This window comes from Chaetodon trifascialis, chromosome 13, assembly GCF_039877785.1.
Source record: "Chaetodon trifascialis isolate fChaTrf1 chromosome 13, fChaTrf1.hap1, whole genome shotgun sequence".
Classification (NCBI taxonomy): domain Eukaryota; kingdom Metazoa; phylum Chordata; class Actinopteri; order Chaetodontiformes; family Chaetodontidae; genus Chaetodon; species Chaetodon trifascialis.
The window spans coordinates 23,419,700-23,440,561 of record NC_092068.1 but is presented as its reverse complement, the minus strand read 5'-3'; the positions used below and the strand labels follow the sequence as shown (position 1 = coordinate 23,440,561).

The 20,862-nt window shown below is 45.0% G+C and overlaps 2 protein-coding genes across 4 annotated transcripts in view; both read right to left on the bottom strand.

Moving 5' to 3' along the window:
* ciao2b (cytosolic iron-sulfur assembly component 2B) overlaps positions 1-20,862 on the bottom strand; it is a 28,640-nt gene that overhangs the window by 4,220 nt on the left and 3,558 nt on the right. The window lies entirely within an intron of this gene.
* Positions 33-19,469, bottom strand: wipf1b (WAS/WASL interacting protein family, member 1b). 3 transcript variants are annotated; one of them, XM_070978381.1, is made up of 10 exons: positions 19,358-19,469; positions 12,241-12,348; positions 5,427-5,529; positions 5,115-5,244; positions 4,796-4,966; positions 3,904-4,624; positions 3,648-3,748; positions 3,326-3,550; positions 2,161-2,274; positions 33-1,819 (listed from the first exon to the last, which is right to left on the bottom strand). In XM_070978381.1, exons 3-10 carry the CDS (start codon positions 5,484-5,486, stop codon positions 1,767-1,769), a joined length of 1,575 nt encoding a protein of 524 aa, XP_070834482.1. In that variant the 5' UTR covers positions 5,487-5,529; positions 12,241-12,348; positions 19,358-19,469; the 3' UTR covers positions 33-1,766. The 3 variants fall into 3 exon arrangements, with proteins under 3 accessions (XP_070834482.1, XP_070834481.1, XP_070834483.1); XM_070978380.1 differs by lacking the exon at positions 19,358-19,469 and having other exon boundaries at positions 12,241-12,484; XM_070978382.1 differs by lacking the exons at positions 12,241-12,348; positions 19,358-19,469 and adding an exon at positions 8,670-8,687.

Genomic DNA, 20,862 nt, shown 5'->3' with positions numbered 1-20,862 from the left:
TGGGATCATAATTAACCACAGGCAAGACAGCATTTAAGCTTTATTGTGCTTTTACATAATTGTCAAAATCTCAATGCCTTGTATCATGACACACTGTCGTACCGACATATTGTCCAGTTTTATTGCACAAACAATTTAAGTGATGCATGTTGTTTATCTGATAATACATATCAGTCCACCTGGATGCTGACGTTATGTTGCGTTGCTGTCCTTGTCTGTGATCAAACGATCGTCCTTTGTGCATTAAAATCAACTTATTTAAAGCGTACAGTCCAATGAAAGCACATTTCAGCCCATGTAGAGCACATAAAGCATCTTAAAGCATTTTATTTATTGATGTGAAGAGGTTTACTTCCGTATGATTGTCTTTAAGAAAACGCTTCTTTGAGCAACACATGATAATAATACATCCCGTATACAAAAGACAATTCAAAGCAGTGCTGGGTGAAGCAAAAAACATAATACTGCACAGTTCAGACACATAACTTAAAATAACAGTCCTTCAATACCACTTGATTAAGCCATACAGATACATACACAGGTCCTTCCTAATAAGTCAAGGCAGCTTTCAACAAAACAGCAAAATAAGAGTTCTATTGTAAACCAATGCTGCCGGAACACCATACAACGTCCTTTAAAACAGCTCCACCTTAAGCATTAAATGCACGCTCACATCACATTTAACAAACGTAAAGTACCGTTCAGTGGTTCCAACAGAAACACGCAGGTGTAGACAAACATACTGTGAAGGCACATGTGGCTTTGGCAAATGAAACACCCGCATTTCCCCTGATGTCTTCTGCAGCGGCTGCGGGACGCCGTGGTCATTCTTAGTTTGGTTCCGTGTCTGTCGATGTGTTGACGTCGTACTTCAGACACTTTGCTATGCTAAAATAATCTGGAGGCAATGGGGAGGCTGTATTGCTTCTGTTTTAACATTTACATCAGCAGAGGCGACCCGATCCCGCTGAATTATCGCAAGTACGCAATTTAAGGCACAAAAGGCTAATTCCCTTAACTCATTCAAGCAGCCTGAAAATTACAATCCTGAACAGAAGAAGATGAAGCGATGGTACAAAAGGAGAAACAGCTTGTCGACACACTTGACTGGTTGCATTGTAAGCCCTGGGACTCCAATGGTCATAATTATTTGCCGTAAGATGCAGATTTAGCTTTGCCTGATGTCAACATGCTGGGAAAGTCACATGTGCTTCCTGCCAAATGCTGGTTTATTTAAGTGAGAGTCTGCTTTCTTTTCTAAAACTGTAGCTGGTTGGTAAAATATAATATCTTGCAAGCAGTTTATGGCATCTATCAACCACTGTAAGCGAAGGATGAAAGAGTTAGCTGATGGATCAAAGCTCATGAAAATGCTGCTGTTTGTAAGTGATCGCTGTCTGACAGCAACCAGGTCAAAGAAACACTGAAAAGCACCTTCCAGCTACAGCACGGCTGCACACCTGAAAATAACACATTGTGCTTAAAGAGGTGTTCTTTTTATGTGAACACAGTGTACCGGAGTTTAAACAGGCTTTGGTCTTTGAACGCAGCCATTCTGCTGCTTCAGAGGCACAGGATGTGAGCTCCACGTTGTGAGTCTGTCTTTTTACTTGGTCAACCATACTGTAGGTCCATTTTCACGTTGCAGTCCGTAAATGAACTGCATGCCGCAGGTAAAAGCACAATGAGCGCAGCAGACAGAGGGAGAGACAGGTATGGAAACAGAGAAAGTAGCTCCAGGTGTTGTGTTCACTGCCACCTCTTCTTCACCTGGGTATAGGAGGAAGTGGAGGAGCTCCTCTCTCCTTTTTACCAGTACCTGGAAAGAAGCGAAGGCACGGAGGAGTTAGTATTTACCTGAATGACTTTCATCCACCAGGTGGCGTAGAGGTAGAGAGTAGTGAGTACTGTCTGTTTTAATTACTTTGTCTCTCACTTGTCTCTTGCAGTCCACTTTTGGGCAACTCTTAATTTTTTAACAATTTCAAATGATAAGGTAATGAAGGTAAAAGTGTGTTTTTAGTGGTTCTTTTACTGGTTGACAAAATTCAGTTTTATGGAAACTGGATTGCATCAAAATAGCAAATGTGAAAGCTCCTAAAAAACATTTTAGAGTTATGTGATCTCAGTTTTGTGTGTGTATGTGTGTGTCAAACCGACCTCTGCCCTCAGTCTTGGCGATCTTGCTGGGGTAGGTCTTCTGGAAGGGCACGTAGGGCTCAGGTGGAGGAAAGTCCGACACAGGATGGAAATTGAATCGACACTCCCACTCATCTGTCAGTGGAGAGAAACGGAGGTCGGTCACAACTCATTCCAAGAGAGTAAATAAAGTTGGGAAACAACTGTTTTTCTGATTTTTGTGCCAATTCAACATCAGTTCCAAATTTATGAGAAGGCTTATCTCATTCACCAAAATTCCTGTGAACAAAAAGTTTCTTGTGCAATAAAACTATAAATCTTAACATTATTTCAGCATTAAGAAAAATGCAATAATTTATCAAGCTATATTTTATTCTGGCATACATGGTGAACTCTCTCTTCAGACAGTTTGTGCATTTGATCTCCAGGAGGCGCTATTGAGTCCCTTTGGCAACTACATGAGTATTTAAGAAGTCCTTCGTCTGAAGCGCCATCAATGCTCTTAACTGCACAAAGTGACTGCCTGGATTTAAGCCACAGACATTAACATGAAGAGTTGTGACTCTTTCTGTGTTTGGTTTACTAACTGCTCATCTGGGTTTTTTATTTTGTTGGTTTTTAAGTTTTGGTGAGCCAAAGTCGAGTTTCCACCCAGCACTACGGGAGTATTTGTGTCTAAAATCTGCTCAAAGGCACAGCGTAGTCGCAGAGTATCACGACCTGAGGAAATGTGATTAAAGACCGTCGGACTGTTCCGGAGCAGGACATCTGGGAGCTCCTGTCACTTCTCGTCCCCGCTTGCCTTCCAAATCAAACTCACTCCTTTGGTTCAACGGGATAAAAACAACACAAACGGGAGGTCAGTGGGTTTCTCTGCCATAGCTGAACTCGCTGGAACTCATGTGGTAAAAACAACACAGGGCAAACACGTTTCTTCTGCAGAGGACAGTCTGTGAGAAGCAGTCAATCCTCTGCGAGGCGCACAGTTTAACTGCCTGCAAAGCTGTCACTGCCACACGTCGACGCATCAGACTTCTGCTTTGTTAAAGGACGAGTTTATTATTTTCCTGTGTGCGTATACTTCTGCATCGTCCTCCTCCTCCTCACTCCTCCTTGCTCTCCACTGGCTTTTACTCTCTCTGCTCTCAAGTTTCAAACAAACCAGCACCTTCAGGGATTTACTCACCCTGTATCTGGTTGTGGTGAGAGTTCATCAAGCCGTTACCCATGGGAGGCGGCGGTGGAGGGGCACCTCCTGTCCCCGGCCTGTCCGGAGGGAGGGGAGGTCTCCCGCCAGGTCCACCACGAGGGGGCTCCGGGCCTGGCCGACCAATGGGAGAAGGAGCTGCTGATGACCTTATGCTGCCCCCACCAAGGCTCCGCCCTGAGGGAGGAGGTGGAGGAAGAGGCCCTGTGGAGGCAGAAGTAAAAATTGACATGTTAGCTGAAGTGACGCGATTTAGTATTTTATATTGTTTACATTTAATTAATCAATCAAGGCTGCTCACCTGTGCGTATTGAGGATTGGTTCCTTCCGAGAGAGGGCGGCCTCTCGTTTGGTGGAGGAGGGAGAGGTCCTGACCGACCGTGAGGCGGAGCTGGGGCGTGGCTGAGGAAAGAGAAACAGAAGTTTAATCTGTGTGTCAACTGCACGATAAGTGTGGGTAAAAAATCAACACCGAACACGCAGTTAAGCAGATCTCACAGCAGAAAGCTTCACTGTGAAGAATAAACTGACAAAGATAGTCAAAACGTCGCCAATACCAGTTGAGAGAGGTGTTCCTTTGGGGCAGACGAGGGGTGCTGTGGTCGTCTCCTCCAGCCGGGGTGGGTGGGACAGGCGGAGGTCCCGGTCGGCCTGGCGGCAGTGGGGGCGGACCGCCGCCGGCTGAGGACCGCGAGGCAGAAGACGAGGAGACAGAGGAAGAAGGTTTGGAGTTGACAGAGGGAGGAGGAGGAGGCACGTCGCGGGGCATGGATGGCCGATGACCTCCCACAGGAGCTGGTGGTGGCGGGGGTCGGTCGTCAGGAAGCGGAGGCCTCCCTCCAGGAGTGGGAGGAAGGGAAGGTCGGCTGTTGCTTGGGGGTGGATGAGGAGGCGCAGAGAATCCTGGTCTTGATCCAGCTGAGGAGCCTCCTGGTGGCGGAGGGAGTGGCCCGTGCCTCCCTGGCGGAAGACTAGGAGGTGTAGACGCAGAAGCCGGGCTGGGCCTGGGTCCTCCAGGGAACGATGGTGGAGGCGGGCCCCCACGAGACTGGAAGTTCTGGTGTGGGCGAGGTGTGCTTGGCACGGGAGGAGGGGGGCCTCCTGGAGTGTCTTGTCTGGAGGAGAGATTGGGCCGGCCCTTGGGAAGATCAGGGACGTTGCCACGGATGCCAGCCGGTGCTCCTGGGAGTTTAGGCGGGCCTCCACCTCCACCAAAGGGGGTGGGCCCACAAGAGCGGCCTCCTGGGGGCAGCACGGGCCCTCGGCTGGGTCCTGAGTCTGGAGGAGAGAACAGGCGTTACTGGGTGCAGTGTTTTCTGTGTTGTTCATTATCGCCAGTCAATCACACAGAGAGGCATCCATTCGCAATCACACTCACACCTACGAGGAGTTTTAGAGTCACTAATGAACCAAATTCTATTCATTTATTGATTGATTGATTGATTTTACCGTTGGACTCTCTGTTTGCTGCAGACCTCAGTTTTGGCATCCCTCCTGCAAACAGGCCTCCTAAACCACCAGGAGCACCACCACCAAAACCTCCTCCGCCTCCTCCACCACCTCCTCCCCCTCCTCCCCCTCCACCACCGCCACCTCCTCCACCACCACCTCCTTTGGGTTCTGAAAGGATAAACAATCATGGATACTGTAAATAACACACTCTGCATTACTGCACTGTTGCACAGAGATGTGTGGGTCTGCATGAGGGTCCAGGAGTCCTTTACTCTCCAGAGTCAGTACAAATAGACATACGGGGGTCTTGACTTACTGTCCAGTAAGGGTCCACTGCGGTCATTGGTAACAGTTTTCTTTAATCTGGCTCCTTTACAAATGTCGGACAACAGAGCGGTCCTTCCATGCTGCTCTGTACGGTTTAGATTTGGCTTCTCTGTGTTGGCCTGAAACACAAACACAAAGGTCATTTAAAGTCACTGAGACAAAGCAAAGCTGCAAAACACCCAGAAAGAAGCAAAACAATTCATGACTTTATCAATCTTTGTGTATTAAATCCATGCTGAGCAGGTTCAAGAGGGTTCAGAGATCTCACTGGACAGAAAGACAGACACATAAAATGACTTACCAAAGCAAAGGTGGGAGGAGGGGGAGGCCCTGGGGGTGGCGGGGGAGGCGGGACTGGCATCTTCCTCTCTCAGCTTCACTCTATTTGTACTGGACGCCAAACCCTGGACGACAGATGACACGCACTTAATAAAATACATGAACCAACAGATGAAACACTGGCATTGCAGGGCATTTTTAGCAGTGTTGTACATTCTTGAGACCGTTCCAGCGTGTCCCCTTTTCATCTTTCCATCTACAGTACAGATGGGAAGTTTGCTGAGGCCACCGCTCACATGCCTTCAGCTGCAGCTCGTCCGACGCTAACGTCGGACAGTGCTGGGACAAACGTGAACGTCTCTGGAAATACAAAGTCAAAGTCCACAATAAGCAGTGGGTACAGTACTTAATTTCACTTCCTTAAATGCGCCTTGGTGACGACTTTGAGAATCACTTTGGAGAAAATATGATGATCCACGTTGATCAACTTTTATTGAAAAATGGGAGGGATTTGAAACAGGGAGCGTTCGAGGTGGAGTGAATTCAGAACGTCCCATCGTACAGACATCAGATTCAGCTTACTCGCACTACTGACACTGTCATTACAATGCAACATTCATTTCAGCCTGCTTTTAGTGCACTTGTGCTCAAAATTCATTCTGCAACTTAACTGTGACTTTAATGACACATACGAGTACGAGTGAGTGAACACAGCAGATAAAAACACGACCGCGGACACATCACGGACGCCTGCCTGGCCAGAAGTGCAACATGAAACATGAAGCACAAAAATGTCAAACCACAGCTGCAGCAAGCAGAATGATCCTCATTCATCTTCTATCTTTATGAATGGCATTTGCTATTTGCTTAGAATATATGACTTTACACTGGAGCTGTCTGTATGCAGCACAGTGAGTTTGAAATACTGAAAAAAGATGTGGAGGTGAGACTTTTCAGCACTGCAGGTGCGAAACATAATTAAACCACCTGCATATAAAACTACTGATTATAAAAAGTAAAAACACAACCTGCATTTAGCAGCCCCAAAAGCCGTCAACATGCATGTCAAACTGCCAAACTCCATTACTGACATAAGAAGACACAGCACTTCCCCATTTAAACTGTACGCTCTGGTAAACACATCAAAACACGAGAATTCAGAGGACATATTTCAGTGCTTCTCTATAATCCATTGTCTATAAAAGGGCTTAGATTGAAAGCTTTGAAGGCACCAAACAAACGTTAATTTGCGACTACTGCAGCTGGCAAAGATGCATTTGTCATGTCAATGACGCCATGCTTACCACTAAAACACACTCACTGACATTTGGACACGAGCGACACTTCAGCCCCATAGTACCAGTTCTATGGCATTAATTTAAGCTCCTTTATCAAAGAGCTAACACTGAGATCACCCCCCGCACACAAATACTCACGCAGCTCGGCCTCTCACTTCATCTTAAGTTCTTAGGTCACACACACACAGTCAGACTGTCCTCCAGGGGCCTCTTACTTCCTGTATGCTGCTGACAAACAGGAAGTCACCACGCGGCTCCAGCACCGCAGCTTTCCGGTTGCCAGGATGATGATACCTCTACGCCTCAGCTTCGCATCATTCTGACATTCTCCTCCTTCCTCTCTTTAAAGCGTGCATCACCTCTCGCTGCCTTTTTCCTGCTGCTCTTCATCTGTTTGAACCATCCAGACATTCGTCCTCGCATCCACAGATCCACTGATCCACTGATCCACTGATCCAATGCGGATTTTGAACACTGGTCCATTACTGACAAATAGCTGGATCGGGTGACAATGAGGCCGATCTATTCGATTCAATTCTACATTTATGACTATGTGCCTATTTGCACTGAACATTTACAAAGAATTTTGTTTGCTGTTGGTTTTCAAAGTTTTCTCACCTGTGATTCAGTTCATCAGGCTTAGTGTGATTTCATGTTTACATGCTCTCACTTGATGCAGATGTTTTACGCTGGAATTTTAATTCTCCACCAATTTGCTGGTGCATTTAAAATGTTTATGCTTTAGCTGTAATTCCTGTTAGTTTTTTAAAACCAAGAACTTTGCTGTTGCACAAATGTTTGCTATTAAAACAACAAATAACCTAATAAATAATAAAAATGAGCTGTGGCCTACACAGACTGATATGCGACCATATTAACACATACTGACCTAAACCTAATGCTGAACCTCCTGCATGATCACTCGTGGATCAGTTAAGGTCTTGTTAAAGATCAGGGCTGGTGGCTGGTGAAAAAAATGTCCATCAATGTTTCCCAAAGGCCAAGATGATGTCCTCAAATGTTTTTATCACAACACAAAGACATTCAGCTCACTGTCATAAAAAAGTAAAGAAACTAGAAAAAAAACACATTTAAGAAGCTGGAGGAAACTTTTATCTCCTTAAGAAAAATACTCAAAATGATAATTCAATTATCAAAATAGCGATTAATACGAGTTGACAGTTCATCACTAAATTCCCAATAAAGACCTTCAAACACACAGAAAGGCTGAACGCCGAGTGAGAGCCAAGAAACAGGACATGGACAGTCCAAATGCAGACATGTGCCGACACTGAGGCGGAAAACAACTTAAAGAAGATTCTGGAGTCAATGGAAAGATCACAAAAATCTTGTGATCCTCTGATTAAAAGTCAGATTTGAGAGACTTTACATTTGACATGTTAACTTTCTAAAATGCTGACACACTGCACTGTGGATTTTTGTTTCTTTTTCATGACATAATGTTTAATTTCTCTTCTTCCGAGAGAGGGCGGCCTCTCGTTTGGCTTCTTCTCTCTAAATTCCACGAATATATCCTGAAGCCTCACAGAATATAAGCTGAAACTTGACTGCATGTGGCACAAACCATTCACACTAAGCGTCACGTACACATTTTCACCTCAAGCTGTCGAATGATGTCTGTCACACACGCTACAGATGACCCATAGAATAAAAAAAAAGAAGGTAAATGAAACAATCATGGTTGCTTTATGTTTTGGCTAAATAAAACTAACTTCAGCTGAACAGGAAAATGTCACGCCCGCCTGCTGCCCGTCGAAGCTGCGCTGTATGATTTAAAGCCAGATGCACCTGTGCGTGTTTCCACTGTGCGAACATTTCCACCCCCACCAGAACACACTGAACCCTGTGTGACAGGGAAATGCACCTCTGCCGCTCTGTGCTGAGGCTACCGAATTCAAAATGTGCCGAGTTTCTAACTTTAAGCAGACGACGCTGACGTTACTTACCGGCCGGGCTGATCATCCGGAGGGAGCCGAGCCTGAATGGGTCTTACTTTAGTCGCTTTAACGGCTTTTGCAGCTTTGATCAGGATGTAGAGACTAACACGTCAACTCATTTCCTGCAGCAGTGATGAAATGACACTGACAGAGCTGCAGATGTAGCAGCAGAAATCAGGCAGGGAGACGAGTGTCAATGAGGTCGAGCTTCTTATGTGTTGCAAGGGAGGAAGACAATTTGTACAATGTTCTTCAAAATGCACCGAGATGTAAGGAATAAACAAGCAAACTGTGTCCACTAACGATGGACTGTCAGATAGAGCTGATGATACTGAAGCAGCTCTGAGCGAAGGAAGACAGACGTCGACTTCCGCCCTCGGAAACAGGCCTGCGAAATTTAAAATCGCCCCACACACACATAGAGCCTAATATTAGCAAAGCATTCACAATGGCTCCTTTGACAGAGAGAGAGAGAGAGACAGAGAGAGAGAGAGAGAGACAGAGAGAGAGAGAGAGAGAGAGAGAGAGACAGAGACAGAGAGAGACAGAGACAGAGAGAGAGAGAGAGAGAGAGAGAGAGAGAGAGGAGAGAGAGAGACAGAGACAGAGAGAGAGAGAGAGAGAGAGAGAGAGAGAGAGAGAGAGAGAGAGAGAGAGAGAGAGAGAGACAGAGAGAGAGAGAGAGAGAGAGAGACAGAGAGAGAGAGAGAGAGAGAGAGCAGACAGAGAGAGAGAGAGAGAGAGAGAGAGAGAGAGAGAGAGGGAGAGAGGGAATATGAGGGATTCCTGGGCGTGGATCCTTTGAAGAACACACACACACACACACACACACACACACACACACACACGAAAGCTCACATATGTTTCAGTTTACAAATGGCCATAAAAAGGCTTCTTCATCCTGCCACTGAACCTCCTGTGCTCCTCCACCTCATTAGAGTTACTGCACACACACACACACACACACACACACACACACACACACACACACACACACACACACACACACACACACACACACACACACACACACACACACACACACACACACACACACACACACACAGTATACTCTCAACATGGCAGAAATGTTTAACTCAGGAGTATTAAAGCTCTTCCCCAAACATCGCCCATCACGATGTTGAGCACATCCTTAAGTACATACAAGACAAAGATCACAGCTATAATAATAATAATAATAATAATAATAATAATAATCGTTCAGACCCAATCAGCAGTGGAAGCTTCAGTGTACTCCAAGTCATTTTCTTTAGAATAGCCTGCAGTTCAATGCAGAAACGTGGTTTTCAGAGGGGTGGTGCTGGCTGGAGGGGCTGTATCATTAAGTGGACACCTCCCATCACCTCGGACTCAACTCTCACACAGCTCTTACTTTACTCTCACTTAGACTTAAGACTAAGACTTGACAAGTCATAGTGCTGCTGGTCATCAAAAAGCTCAAAATCCGAGTGGATTCGAACACGTAACTCAGGGTAGTAATAAATGTGTCAGCTGAGCGGGAACAGTGCTGAGTGGCTAAGCTAACATCCTGTGGTGTGTTCTCTCTCTCTCTCTCTCTCTCTCTCTCTCTCTCTCTCTCTCTCTCTCTCTCTCTCTCTCTCTCTCTCTCTCTCTCTCTCTCTCTCTCTCTCTCTCTCTCTCTCTCTCTCTCTCTCTCTCTCTCTCTCTCTCTCTCTCTCTCTCTCTCTCTCTCTCTCTCTCTCACACACACACACACACACACACACACACACACACACACACACACACACACACACACACACACACACACACACACACACAGATGTGGTTCTATTGCTGTTGTTTCAGACTTCGACTCAGCAGGTTAATTTTACCTCTTCAACATTCTTCAAATAAAGAAATTAGTGCTGAATTCATCTGGTGAGGGAAACGTGCACAAAGGACCATCTGCAGTCAGGCCCCTGTGTGTTTGACTGACTGACTGACTGGGTTTCTTTTCAACGGTTTCTGTGTGTGTGTGTGTGTGTGTGTGTGTGTGTGTGTGTGTGTGTGTGTGTGTGCGTTTCCTCCGCTGACATACGTGTAACCAGATGTGACTTGGTACGTTTAAATATGGACGTTGACGTTTCAGCAGACTAGAAGGGATTCCTGCACACATTTGTTACGCAGATGCTTCTGGAAGTGATCGCACGTCCAGACCTGGCTGAGCACATCATTGAGAAACCTGCAGCTGAAACACCTTCACTGTTTTTCAATGGCACACAACACTTTCTACAAAGAGCACAACAAAGAAATCTCCTTTACTTACTGAAATCGTTCAAATCTCATCGTTGTTTCTCGTTTAGTCCTACTCTCAACAGATCTTAGCTAACACGCCAGAAAGGCTAAACTGACACCAATAAAGCCCTCTATTCATCTGCATATTAAGCACCTCTGATCTTGACTGTATAACACTGTGTCAAGCCAAATCATGGCATTAAAACGCTGTATGTATCCGCATTACGCTAATCAGCTTAAATACACAACATAACACAAAGCCATCACACATACCATAAAGGACCCTCTACTCTTACTGCTTCCACAAAGAAATAGTCTCAGAACTCACCTTAGAGACTAAACTCAGAGCAGGGCTGAACAGTTAATCGAAATATTATCAAAATCACAATATCCAATTGCAATTTTTCGATGAAGGTAAAACACACCATTATTAGTGCAGCGTCCAGAGACGCTGACATGATCAGACGTGAGGGAACGTGCCTGTTTGGTAAAGACCCCAGCAAAAACCACATCATCATCACCTCCAACAAGTTTATGTTTTTGGTCCGGTTTGTTTGGTGTCAACAGGATTTGAGAAAAACTACAGAGCCATTTTCGTGAAACTTGGTGGGAGGGTGTAGCATTGGCGAAGGAGGAACTCAATAACATTTGGAGCGGATCCGAATCACCGAGCAAATTATTTTTCACTTTGATTAACATCGCAAGATAGAGCGGAATAAATGCCATGCACCTTACATCCAGTAGATGGCAGTAAAGTTCATTAGAGACACGAGTCCACATCACAATGACCACAGATACCCATAATCCTCTGGAATAGCCGACTGGCGCAACTGTAACACTGCAACAATCGTAACAAAGTTTTTAAGATCAAACTTAAACAAAGACGCAAAGAGAGTAAAATAAGAGAGTAAAGTGTCGCAGTTCATGGGCAAAACCAAACGTCTGTCATGTCGGCTAGCATCTAAACAAACTAACTGCATGTTTGATGGAAAAAGGACTTAATCAATAAAACAGTTAAATCGACTAAATGATTAATCGCCTGATCGTTTCAGCTTCAGACACACAAAACAAATTCAGCTGGCTTTAAAGACAGCCTTTTTATAAACTGCTACAAGACACATCAGCAGTCTTTTTGACACATAATTCCTTCATAACTACATCACATCAGGCAAAACGCAGCTGTGAAAATAGGTCAGTGGACTGGAGACTGGTTTAAGCTTTCATTTCGACTTTTGTCACCAGAAGACGCCCCTTCAGAAACCATTTTTTCACAAAATGGTGAAAAGCCGTCAGTGGAAAGAAAAGGTCAGCGTCTACTTACTCAATCTGTGTCCATAGAAGAATCAGCAGCACGTTCAGAAGACAGTAGAAGAAGCACCTTAGTTCATTCCTCAAAGAAGTGCAAAATGTGAACAGCAGCCACATTCAGCTGTAATCAGAAAAGAAAAGCAGAACATCAGCAGCATGTAGAAATCTTAAAAAAAAAACAAAAAAAAAACCCACTCTGCACCAAGTAGAAGTTCTTGATTCCTCTTCCTCTAAACTGACGTCTCATTCAGAGGAAGTCCCGCTTCAACACACACAAACCATATATATGGCACACGCCACTTCCTCTTTTTCAGTTCCGCACCTGGGGGAGGGGTGCTGGGGTCCCACTGGTGATAACAAAAATACGAATCCACCATGTTTAGGCTTTCTTTCTGACACAAACTGGTCTACTCGGTGACAAATGCACAAAATCACACAACAACTAGTTGCAAAGTTTGAAAAAAATGCATTAAAATGAGATATTACACTTTATTCTTTAGACTTAAACGCAGTCATGCACCAGCATTGTCACATATGATGAAAACTGCATGTCCAAAGCGTCTTCTCATGTCAAATTTCTGCTTCCACAAAACAAGGTGTTTTTGCGAAACATCGGATAAATCAAGGCACTTCTTGCATCACAGGACCACAGTGTGAAAATCCATCATCCACTCAGAAGTCAGTGACGTCTGAGGTGGTGATTGATGATTGGTTACACGCTGTACTTCCTTCTTGTATCCTGGGAGGAGGAAGAAAGGACAGTCATGATGTCAAGAGGTTGAGACATCACAGCACATAGACGAGTGATTTTTCACTCCTCTGTGAACTGTTCACACAGTCAGTGTGAGAAAAGGTGACCAGCTTGGTTACACTTTTTTTCAGTGCGTGTGAAAATACTGACGACCGCAATGGAGAAGTAGAGGATGAAGAAGAAGCAGCAGCTAAAACAGAAGGAGAGGACGAAGAGGAGACAAGAAGGGAGGACAACCACTGAAGCAAAAGCTGCTGTTACTCCACAAATGTCTTTGATTTCCTCTGTTACTTCTTTGCCACTGAATGAAAAATAAACCTGTTTTTTGGGGCGCTTCCTTCAGAATGTGTTCTGAAATATATGAGACATGAAAAGGCATTAAAACACCACAAGCGTGAAGAAAAAGAAACCTTTAAAAGGAGAGCCGTGCCCTGCGTTTTACTGTCAGAAAATGAAGACCAGCTTCTATTTAACAGAGAGTGAATTGATCCCAGGCCTTAAAGCTGCTGGACGAAGCGTTAGCATAGCTCCTCAGCAGCCACTTCCTGTGCTCTCAGTGTCACACTTCCTGCCTCGCAACACAGTCAAGGGCGGCCTGCCAACCCACCATCGGCTGCACTTCAATACTCTCCCTCTTGTCTCCTCTTTCCAGCCAACGACAGCGCCTGAGCTGAGTCTTAAAGAGACACCTTGGCTTTCTCCCCTGGACTCAGCTGTTTTTCCTCACCAGTGAGGGGAAAAATGTGTCTGCTGGTGCTTCAGTTAACCATAAAAAAGGCCAGTGTTCCCCACAGAGGCCATGGCAATTGGCTAATGCCCTAAGAAAAAAATGCTCACGCTGTGGAATCAGCACCAAGCCTTGACACAAAACAAATGCGCACCAGTAACTTAAAGGGACTCCACAAGTAAAGCGACAAGAGCCTTTTCAAGCTCCGCAGGCACTGGAACTGAGACTGATGAAATGACTGAGACTCCAGATGCCCTCAAAACACGTCAAAACAAAAGTGTTTCTTTAATCCGGTACCTCATTATTGAGAAAAACAGAACAAGAATACAAAGCTACAGAAAGTCCTTACGTTACGATATAATGCTGTGTGCTAAGAGGCATTATATTCAGCATCATAGTGTCTGTGTATTTTGACATTGTGGACGCAGAGATGACGGCAGTGTCTGTGACTCTTTTTGCTTTTTGCTGAATTCACCTTCTTTTCTTGGCCTGTGCTGTCACGGCGTCTCATATCGCCTTACCACATTACATCATCTTGCAGTGTTTTGTGACAGCAGCAGTGCAACTAATGAACATTTGTGAGTCACATTTAACTGAATACCACTTAACCAGTCAGCTTTAAAAAGGAACAATGCGACATTTTGGGAAATACGAGTCTTCGCTGTCGTGTCTCCGACTGTCATTCTTACACTGTGGTTTTTGTCTGGAAACACATTTTGTTAATTAATGAGCTTTAGAGGTCTTTATGGGTGGATATTGTTGCCTTACGATAGAGCCACGCTAGCGTTTTCCTCGTTATGTATCAAGCAGAAACCCACAAGCTGAAAACCAAAGCGCCAAAAACTGCAGTTCCACAAATGGCCACTTGAGGCTGGCTCCAAAAGCCAGTCAATCCCCATAGATCCCCATATTAAATCGCCTAACTTTAAACATGTTTACAGCCTCATACAAAAAACAGTTTTGGTCTCCAACTAATTTCCCCGTTCAAGACAACCGTATAAGGTGTAAATTATATTAAGGCTTAAACTTATCCAGAATTATGGGCACAATTTTTGTGAGTGACAGCTAGCCATTAGGTTTCAGCCACCAGGCTTCATTCGGCCTGCCTCAGCTCCACCTCTTTGCCCATTTCTGGATTAGCTGGGAGTTTGGTGATGATGGTGAAAGATGGCGATGGCTCTTCAGAAACCTCTGGGTGACGTCACGGAGACGACGTCCATGTTTTATACAGCCTGTGGTTTCCAGTCATTGTGCTAAGCTAAGCTAACTTGCTGCTGGCTGTAGCTTCATACTTTGACAGACATGAAAGTGGTGTTGATCTTCTCATTTGACTCTCCACCAAGGACATTTCCTAAAACATCAAACTATTTCTCCAATGAGATAACAATATTGTGGCAAAGGGAAAAAACGTCTCACTCAACATACGTTAAATGCTATCTTTGTAATGTACCTCGTACATTCTGAACCATAATATTATCATTTCATCTCCTCTTAGTCTTTCCACAACTTCAGCAATTTCAAAGCTACAGCCTGGTGTGGCAACAGGAGCCGGCTTGTCTCAACATTTTCCAAATCACACTTTGTTACCCAATGACATCAGCACCAGCCCTGCAGAGTCCCTGCGCCTCAACACGCTGTGAAGTAATGTCCTCTGGTTCAACAGTTTGACCACAGAGTCTGGTACGTGGTGGTCCTCCTCATCAACACAGAGCCGAAGGGCGAACAGTCATTAGACCCAGTGGACTAAACGACTACGAAAGGAGAAGGAAGACGGGACAGAAGGGAATTGAGATGCCCCCCATCCTGTATGTCACAGTCACATGAACATTAGTGCAGCTCGCCTGCAGGCTAGTCAGTCACTTTAGATGCTTTGTGATCACACATCACACCACATGACTCATATACTCGTAGGCCGAGCAGAGACGCCACAAAATGTCATTCGACTGCTTCGGCTGAGTTGAAACGAACTCAAACATGCAACAAGTTTAATCCAAATGCCAAGTGTGAAACATATCCAAAAACAGAAATGCAATCATTTCCAAACAAACTGTGTTTACCATGTAGTAGCATCCTTTATCCAGTCATGTGTTCACAAAGTGGTGGACGACTGAGCATTTCCAGGATTCATACCCAATCATGATAAGATCACCTGTCACCAATCAACCCGTTTACCTGTGGAATCATCCAAACAGGTGTTTTTGGGGCATTCCACAAGGTTCCATTCCAGGTGGAACAAAATGACTGAAACGAGCTGATGTTACTGAGCAACAGCCCCTCAGCAGCAGCAACGTACATCAAAAACAAACAGTATTTTTATGACTCTCGAGTTTACTTAACCACACACTTCTTCTGTGGTTAAATTATAACTTGCTCGTGCTGCTGGTGACGACTGTGACCTGTAGCACTCACAGCACACGAGGTGAGGTCATGGGTTTCAGTGCTGGATGGACAGCGAGATGCCAGGATCACATGCTTTACACAGGAAGCAGCGCTGAGCACAAACAGAGACCACAGTCTCACATTTTGTTTCTACTACTACCCCCACACGCTAAACAAATGCACATGCTGTCCTCTGGCTGCAGACGCGCTCCACAGTGTTGCTATTCTTTTCACGTCGTATCTGTTCATCTCTGAGTGCATGCTAGGAAATGATGAGAGGCCCTTTAAAACACCTCTGAGTCAAGCTCGAGGGTGGACACGATTAGCCTGAATAAATGGACGAGCTTCACTCAGCCCAACGCTGTCCCTCTGCGCTGCAGAGGAATGCCAAGAACTCAGAGCTACGACGATCTACAACCCATTCTGGGACAAAGCACATGAATGAGAACACAACCAGAGGCAACACGAGCACGTAAACAAGGCTCCTCTCTGCTGAGCAATGACTGCAACACGTTCTTTATGAAACATTAAAAGAAACTGAAAAAATCCAAGAATTACTGAGCAGAGTGTGCAGAGTGGCTGCTGGGGGACAGCCAGCAGCGGAACCAGCTCAGTCCAAAATATTAATACACACACACGCACGCACGCACGCACGCACGCACGCACGCACGCACGCACGCACGCACGCACGCACGCACGCACGCACGCACGCACACACACACACGTGTCTATAGATAGTGTAGGTTCCTGATTGTCACATCCAATTCCTCTAAAAGAACTTTGAGCTCAACTCAAACTCAAGGTCCCTGAACACAACACACACATAGCATTACGTTTCATGATGATACGCATCATTTCGACAGTCAAGAAAACAAAAATAGTCACGTTTTCCCGAGAGACATGGACAAAATGAGTTTCTTATTGAAGTCTAAGGTTTGTAAGACGAGCTCACAGTGATGAAAAAGGTTGATCTCGAGAGATTACGGCTACAAACATGCTGAACTGGATGAGCTGTGAGGACAAACGCTCCTGGATAAAGTTCATGCTCTTCAATGGAGTTTGGGTGTCCAACAAGCAGCTTTCACAGACCACATTCTGACGACGACGACGAGACGGTGGTATACAGGCAGGGTTTGTGGTGAGCTAACAGCCAAGAAGCTGAAACTTCACTCAAAAGGAGAACTTGTGAAGAAGCGCCTGACTGACCCAAACCTGAAAAACCAGCTGCGAGTAGCATCATCATCACTATCATCTGATGTCAGAAGAAAGTGCTTCCAGTCATCGCATAAGAGATTAGTTTAATCTGTGTGTTCAATAATGTAGCATCGCCTTTGAAGGATGTCTTAAAAACTGAAATTGCTGTTGATATGAAATAAGTCTCTCACTACCTGCTGCAGAGAAACACTGACACAGCATCAGTGATGCAACCCGTAGGTTTCTAAATGGACTTCAGCAGACTGAGACAAGGTTTAGGCCAATGCAAACCCTGAAAATCCACATTTGGAGAAACAGTGTGAAGAGCGGCAGCCACGGCTGGGTATGAAGTGCCGATCGAGGCGAGCACACCTCAGTCAGCACTGTGTCAGAGCTTTAAACCGCTCTCAGGTCAAACACTGGAGGCAATAAAACCTGCATATTATCGCGGCTGTTGCTTAAACAAAGGCTGAGTGAGACCTCCTGAGGAGGATCCGGCTCCAGCTAAGACAAATAACATGTTTGTTCATTTGAAATGAATAAATCTTTTTAATCGAAAAACCAAATTTGCACATGTGACACTAATCCAGAAACAACACCGGCAGCAAACAGTGAGACTGTCCTGCAACACTTCACACAAATGTCAATGCAGTCACACCCCTGCGTGTCAATATTCTTCAGTCCACATGACTGCCAAACACTCAGAATCAACCGGTGTCGCTGCGTCTGAGTCATCGTGATTACAGCTGAAATATTCACTTCCCATCATATTATCAGACAATAAGTTAATATTAGAGTTGTTGAACTTTGAGTGTAATATTATCTTGATAGTATGATCACACCACAATCAAACTGTAATAAAATCAGACAAAATTACACTTAATAGCAGGAAAACAGTATTGCATTCTCAATGAGAGCTACATTGTTACATGAGGTTACTCTGTTTGCCATATTGTGAGAAACAGGAGATCAGGAAAAACACATTCTGATTTATATAATGATCCTTATTGCAGCATGATTGCGTCTCCCGTATCTGGAACCTACACGGCACCCTTTCAGCAAAAGGACGCGTATTCGAAACAAGTAAGAGATGCACTTCTGCGCAATATCATAAATAAATCAGGAGACAAACCAGCGACAGTATGTGCTCAGCTGCTACGTACGAAGGTGAGTGGACGGCCTCTGAGCTGTGAGAGAGAGCAAAGCTGACTCATTATTCCCGTCAGGTTACTGTCGTATCGACAACTCTGGATTCCTTCACTCAAAACAAGCAGATCTCCATAAACTAAATGTTTACAGAGCCAGCTCAGCCTGAAAGTGTGTGTCTGTGTTGGTGCGTGGAGAGGGACAGCTTAGGGTCAAATGGCAAACAGGTTGAGGACACACACGCGCGCACACACACAAATTCGTTTTCCTTCCTCTGACTTTATGCCACTCAACACTGTGCATGATGTGTCCCTCTGAAGAGTCAATGGCATTTTTATTGTGTGTGTGTGTGTGTGTGTGTGTGTGTGTGTGTGTGTGTGTGTGTGTGTGTGTGTGTGTGTGTGTGTGTGTGTGTGTGTGCACTCACCAGTGGCTCCTACTTCCTCCAAAGCTCTCTGGAAATAAAACCCAAATATGTGCGACCACTGCCCAGCTCCCCTCTGCCCTCTGCAGCCTGACGCTCAGCTGGACTCTACGCGACGAGCTCCATCCTCTCAGCACGCAACAGTCTCCGCAAACGGAGACTTCTCGAGGAAAAACTGCTAATACAAACTCACACTGAACATCATTTGTGGGTGGAAGAAAGGACAAACCTTGGCCTGTCGCCCGAACCCGTGCCAGAGCCGCGCACTAGCGTGCAAGACGTTTGAAACCGACTAAATGCGCCTTCAGCGGCTCAAGCCCTCAGCTCGCCTCTCCTCATTCGCCATCACTGCTGGAATCAGTCCCAGCTGCTTTCTGGAAGATGCCAACTTCTTTCTGCTTGTAAACCGAACTCGGGTGTCACGGTTTCCGCTTCACTTAAGCTCTTTTCCACACACGCACACGCACAGAAACTTAGACCAAACTCGACACAATGTTTGCAGGACATACCTGTGGAAGTACGAAGCGCCGTGCACGGCTAATGATCTTCCATCGAGCGTGTGCGCCGAGGTTGGTGTTGAGGATCTGTGAGCAGCCCGTCCTGAAGTCTGCAGAGGTCCGTCTGGCATGCAGGCGGGCAGGCGGGCCAGCTAAACGGGCCTCACCCAGAGCCCTGAACACACTCGGTTGAGTCCAGCCTCTCCGCGGAAACATCCTGTGAGGAAATGACAATTTTCAGGAGTAAGAGGAGACGCTTGACCGCAGTGGACACCATGGAGTATTTGAATCAGCTGAAAGAGACTAAAAAAGAAAGCAAAATACATTAATGGCTGTAGTTGGTGATGGTGTTAGCTCAGTTTGCTAGCTCACAGCAAATGCTAACAATTAGCTAATTAAAACGACGTGTAAATATTAAAACAAACGAATAAAATGAATTTATTGTGTGTTTAATATCTTTTTATGCTATTATTATTCCTTATGATTGATTAATTGATTTGTCGTCAACTATTAAATTAATCCCCAACTATTTTTTTTTATAATCAATTGATTGGGTTGAATGTTTAAAATAAAAAATAAATTAAAATAATAAAAATAAATAAAATGATCAGATTTCAGCTTCTTAAATGTGAATATTTTCTGGTTTCTTTCCTCCCCTTTGATTGTAAACTGAATATGTCTGCGCTGTGGACAAAACGAGACGTTTGAGGACGTCATCTCCAGCTTTGGGAGTGATCGGCATTTTCTGACATTTTATAGACCAAACCAATCGATTAATCAAGGAAATAATAGGCAGATTAATCGACAATGAAAATAAGCGTCAGCTGCAGCCCAGCTTCATTTTCAGACCCTCTCTGCAGAGCTAATGCTGTATCTATTTCTTTGTATATATTTTTATTGCCATCATTATTTGGATTTATTGTTTATTTCATATTTTTTGCACTACTTAATTTTACTTTACTACAGTGTTTAAACTGGAGTCAAATTGCTTGTATGTGCACATACTTGACCAATAAAGCCAGTTCTGGTTCTGATCCCCTTGGCCCCCTGTTGCCCTGAATCACAGCCACCTCCCATTCCAGACAAATATACTGTTATTATAAACAGAGCAGATAAGAGTAGGTCAAACACACATGACTGTAGCACTCTATCTTTCCACAGCTGCCTTCCTCCTCCTCCTCCTCCTCCCCCTCCTCTTCCTCCTCCTCCTCCTCCTCCTCCTCTGCTGGCCGCTTTGGTTGATTAAACTCTGCATATGCATGGCTCTGGCTTCGGCTAATGCAGCTGTGCCGGCTGGGGCTCTGATCCGAGGTTTTAGCAGTGATGCAATGTTTCCAGATGTGGAACAAGAGAAAAATCCTTATTAGTCTCGTATGAGGAACAACAATTATCCCCCCCAACATATTTACTGTGTATGTCTGTGATACCAGTGTGGAGGCTCAGCGGAGTTAAGCAGCACCCAGGAGTGTTTTATAATCTCCTCTGGTGCTACCAGTAGTCTTAAAAGGTCTATTTAT

Excerpts from the sequence above, each read along its gene's own strand:
- wipf1b (XM_070978381.1), bottom strand. The coding sequence starts at position 5,486 with ATGCCAGTCCCGCCTCCCCCGCCACCCCCAGGGCCTCCCCCTCCTCCC. Across the intron at positions 3,749-3,903 it reads AGGAACACCTCTCTCAACTG|CCACGCCCCAGCTCCGCCTC; the intron begins GTATTGGCGACG and ends CTCTTTCCTCAG. Across the intron at positions 2,275-3,325 it reads TCACCACAACCAGATACAGG|ATGAGTGGGAGTGTCGATTC; the intron begins GTGAGTAAATCC and ends CTCCACTGACAG.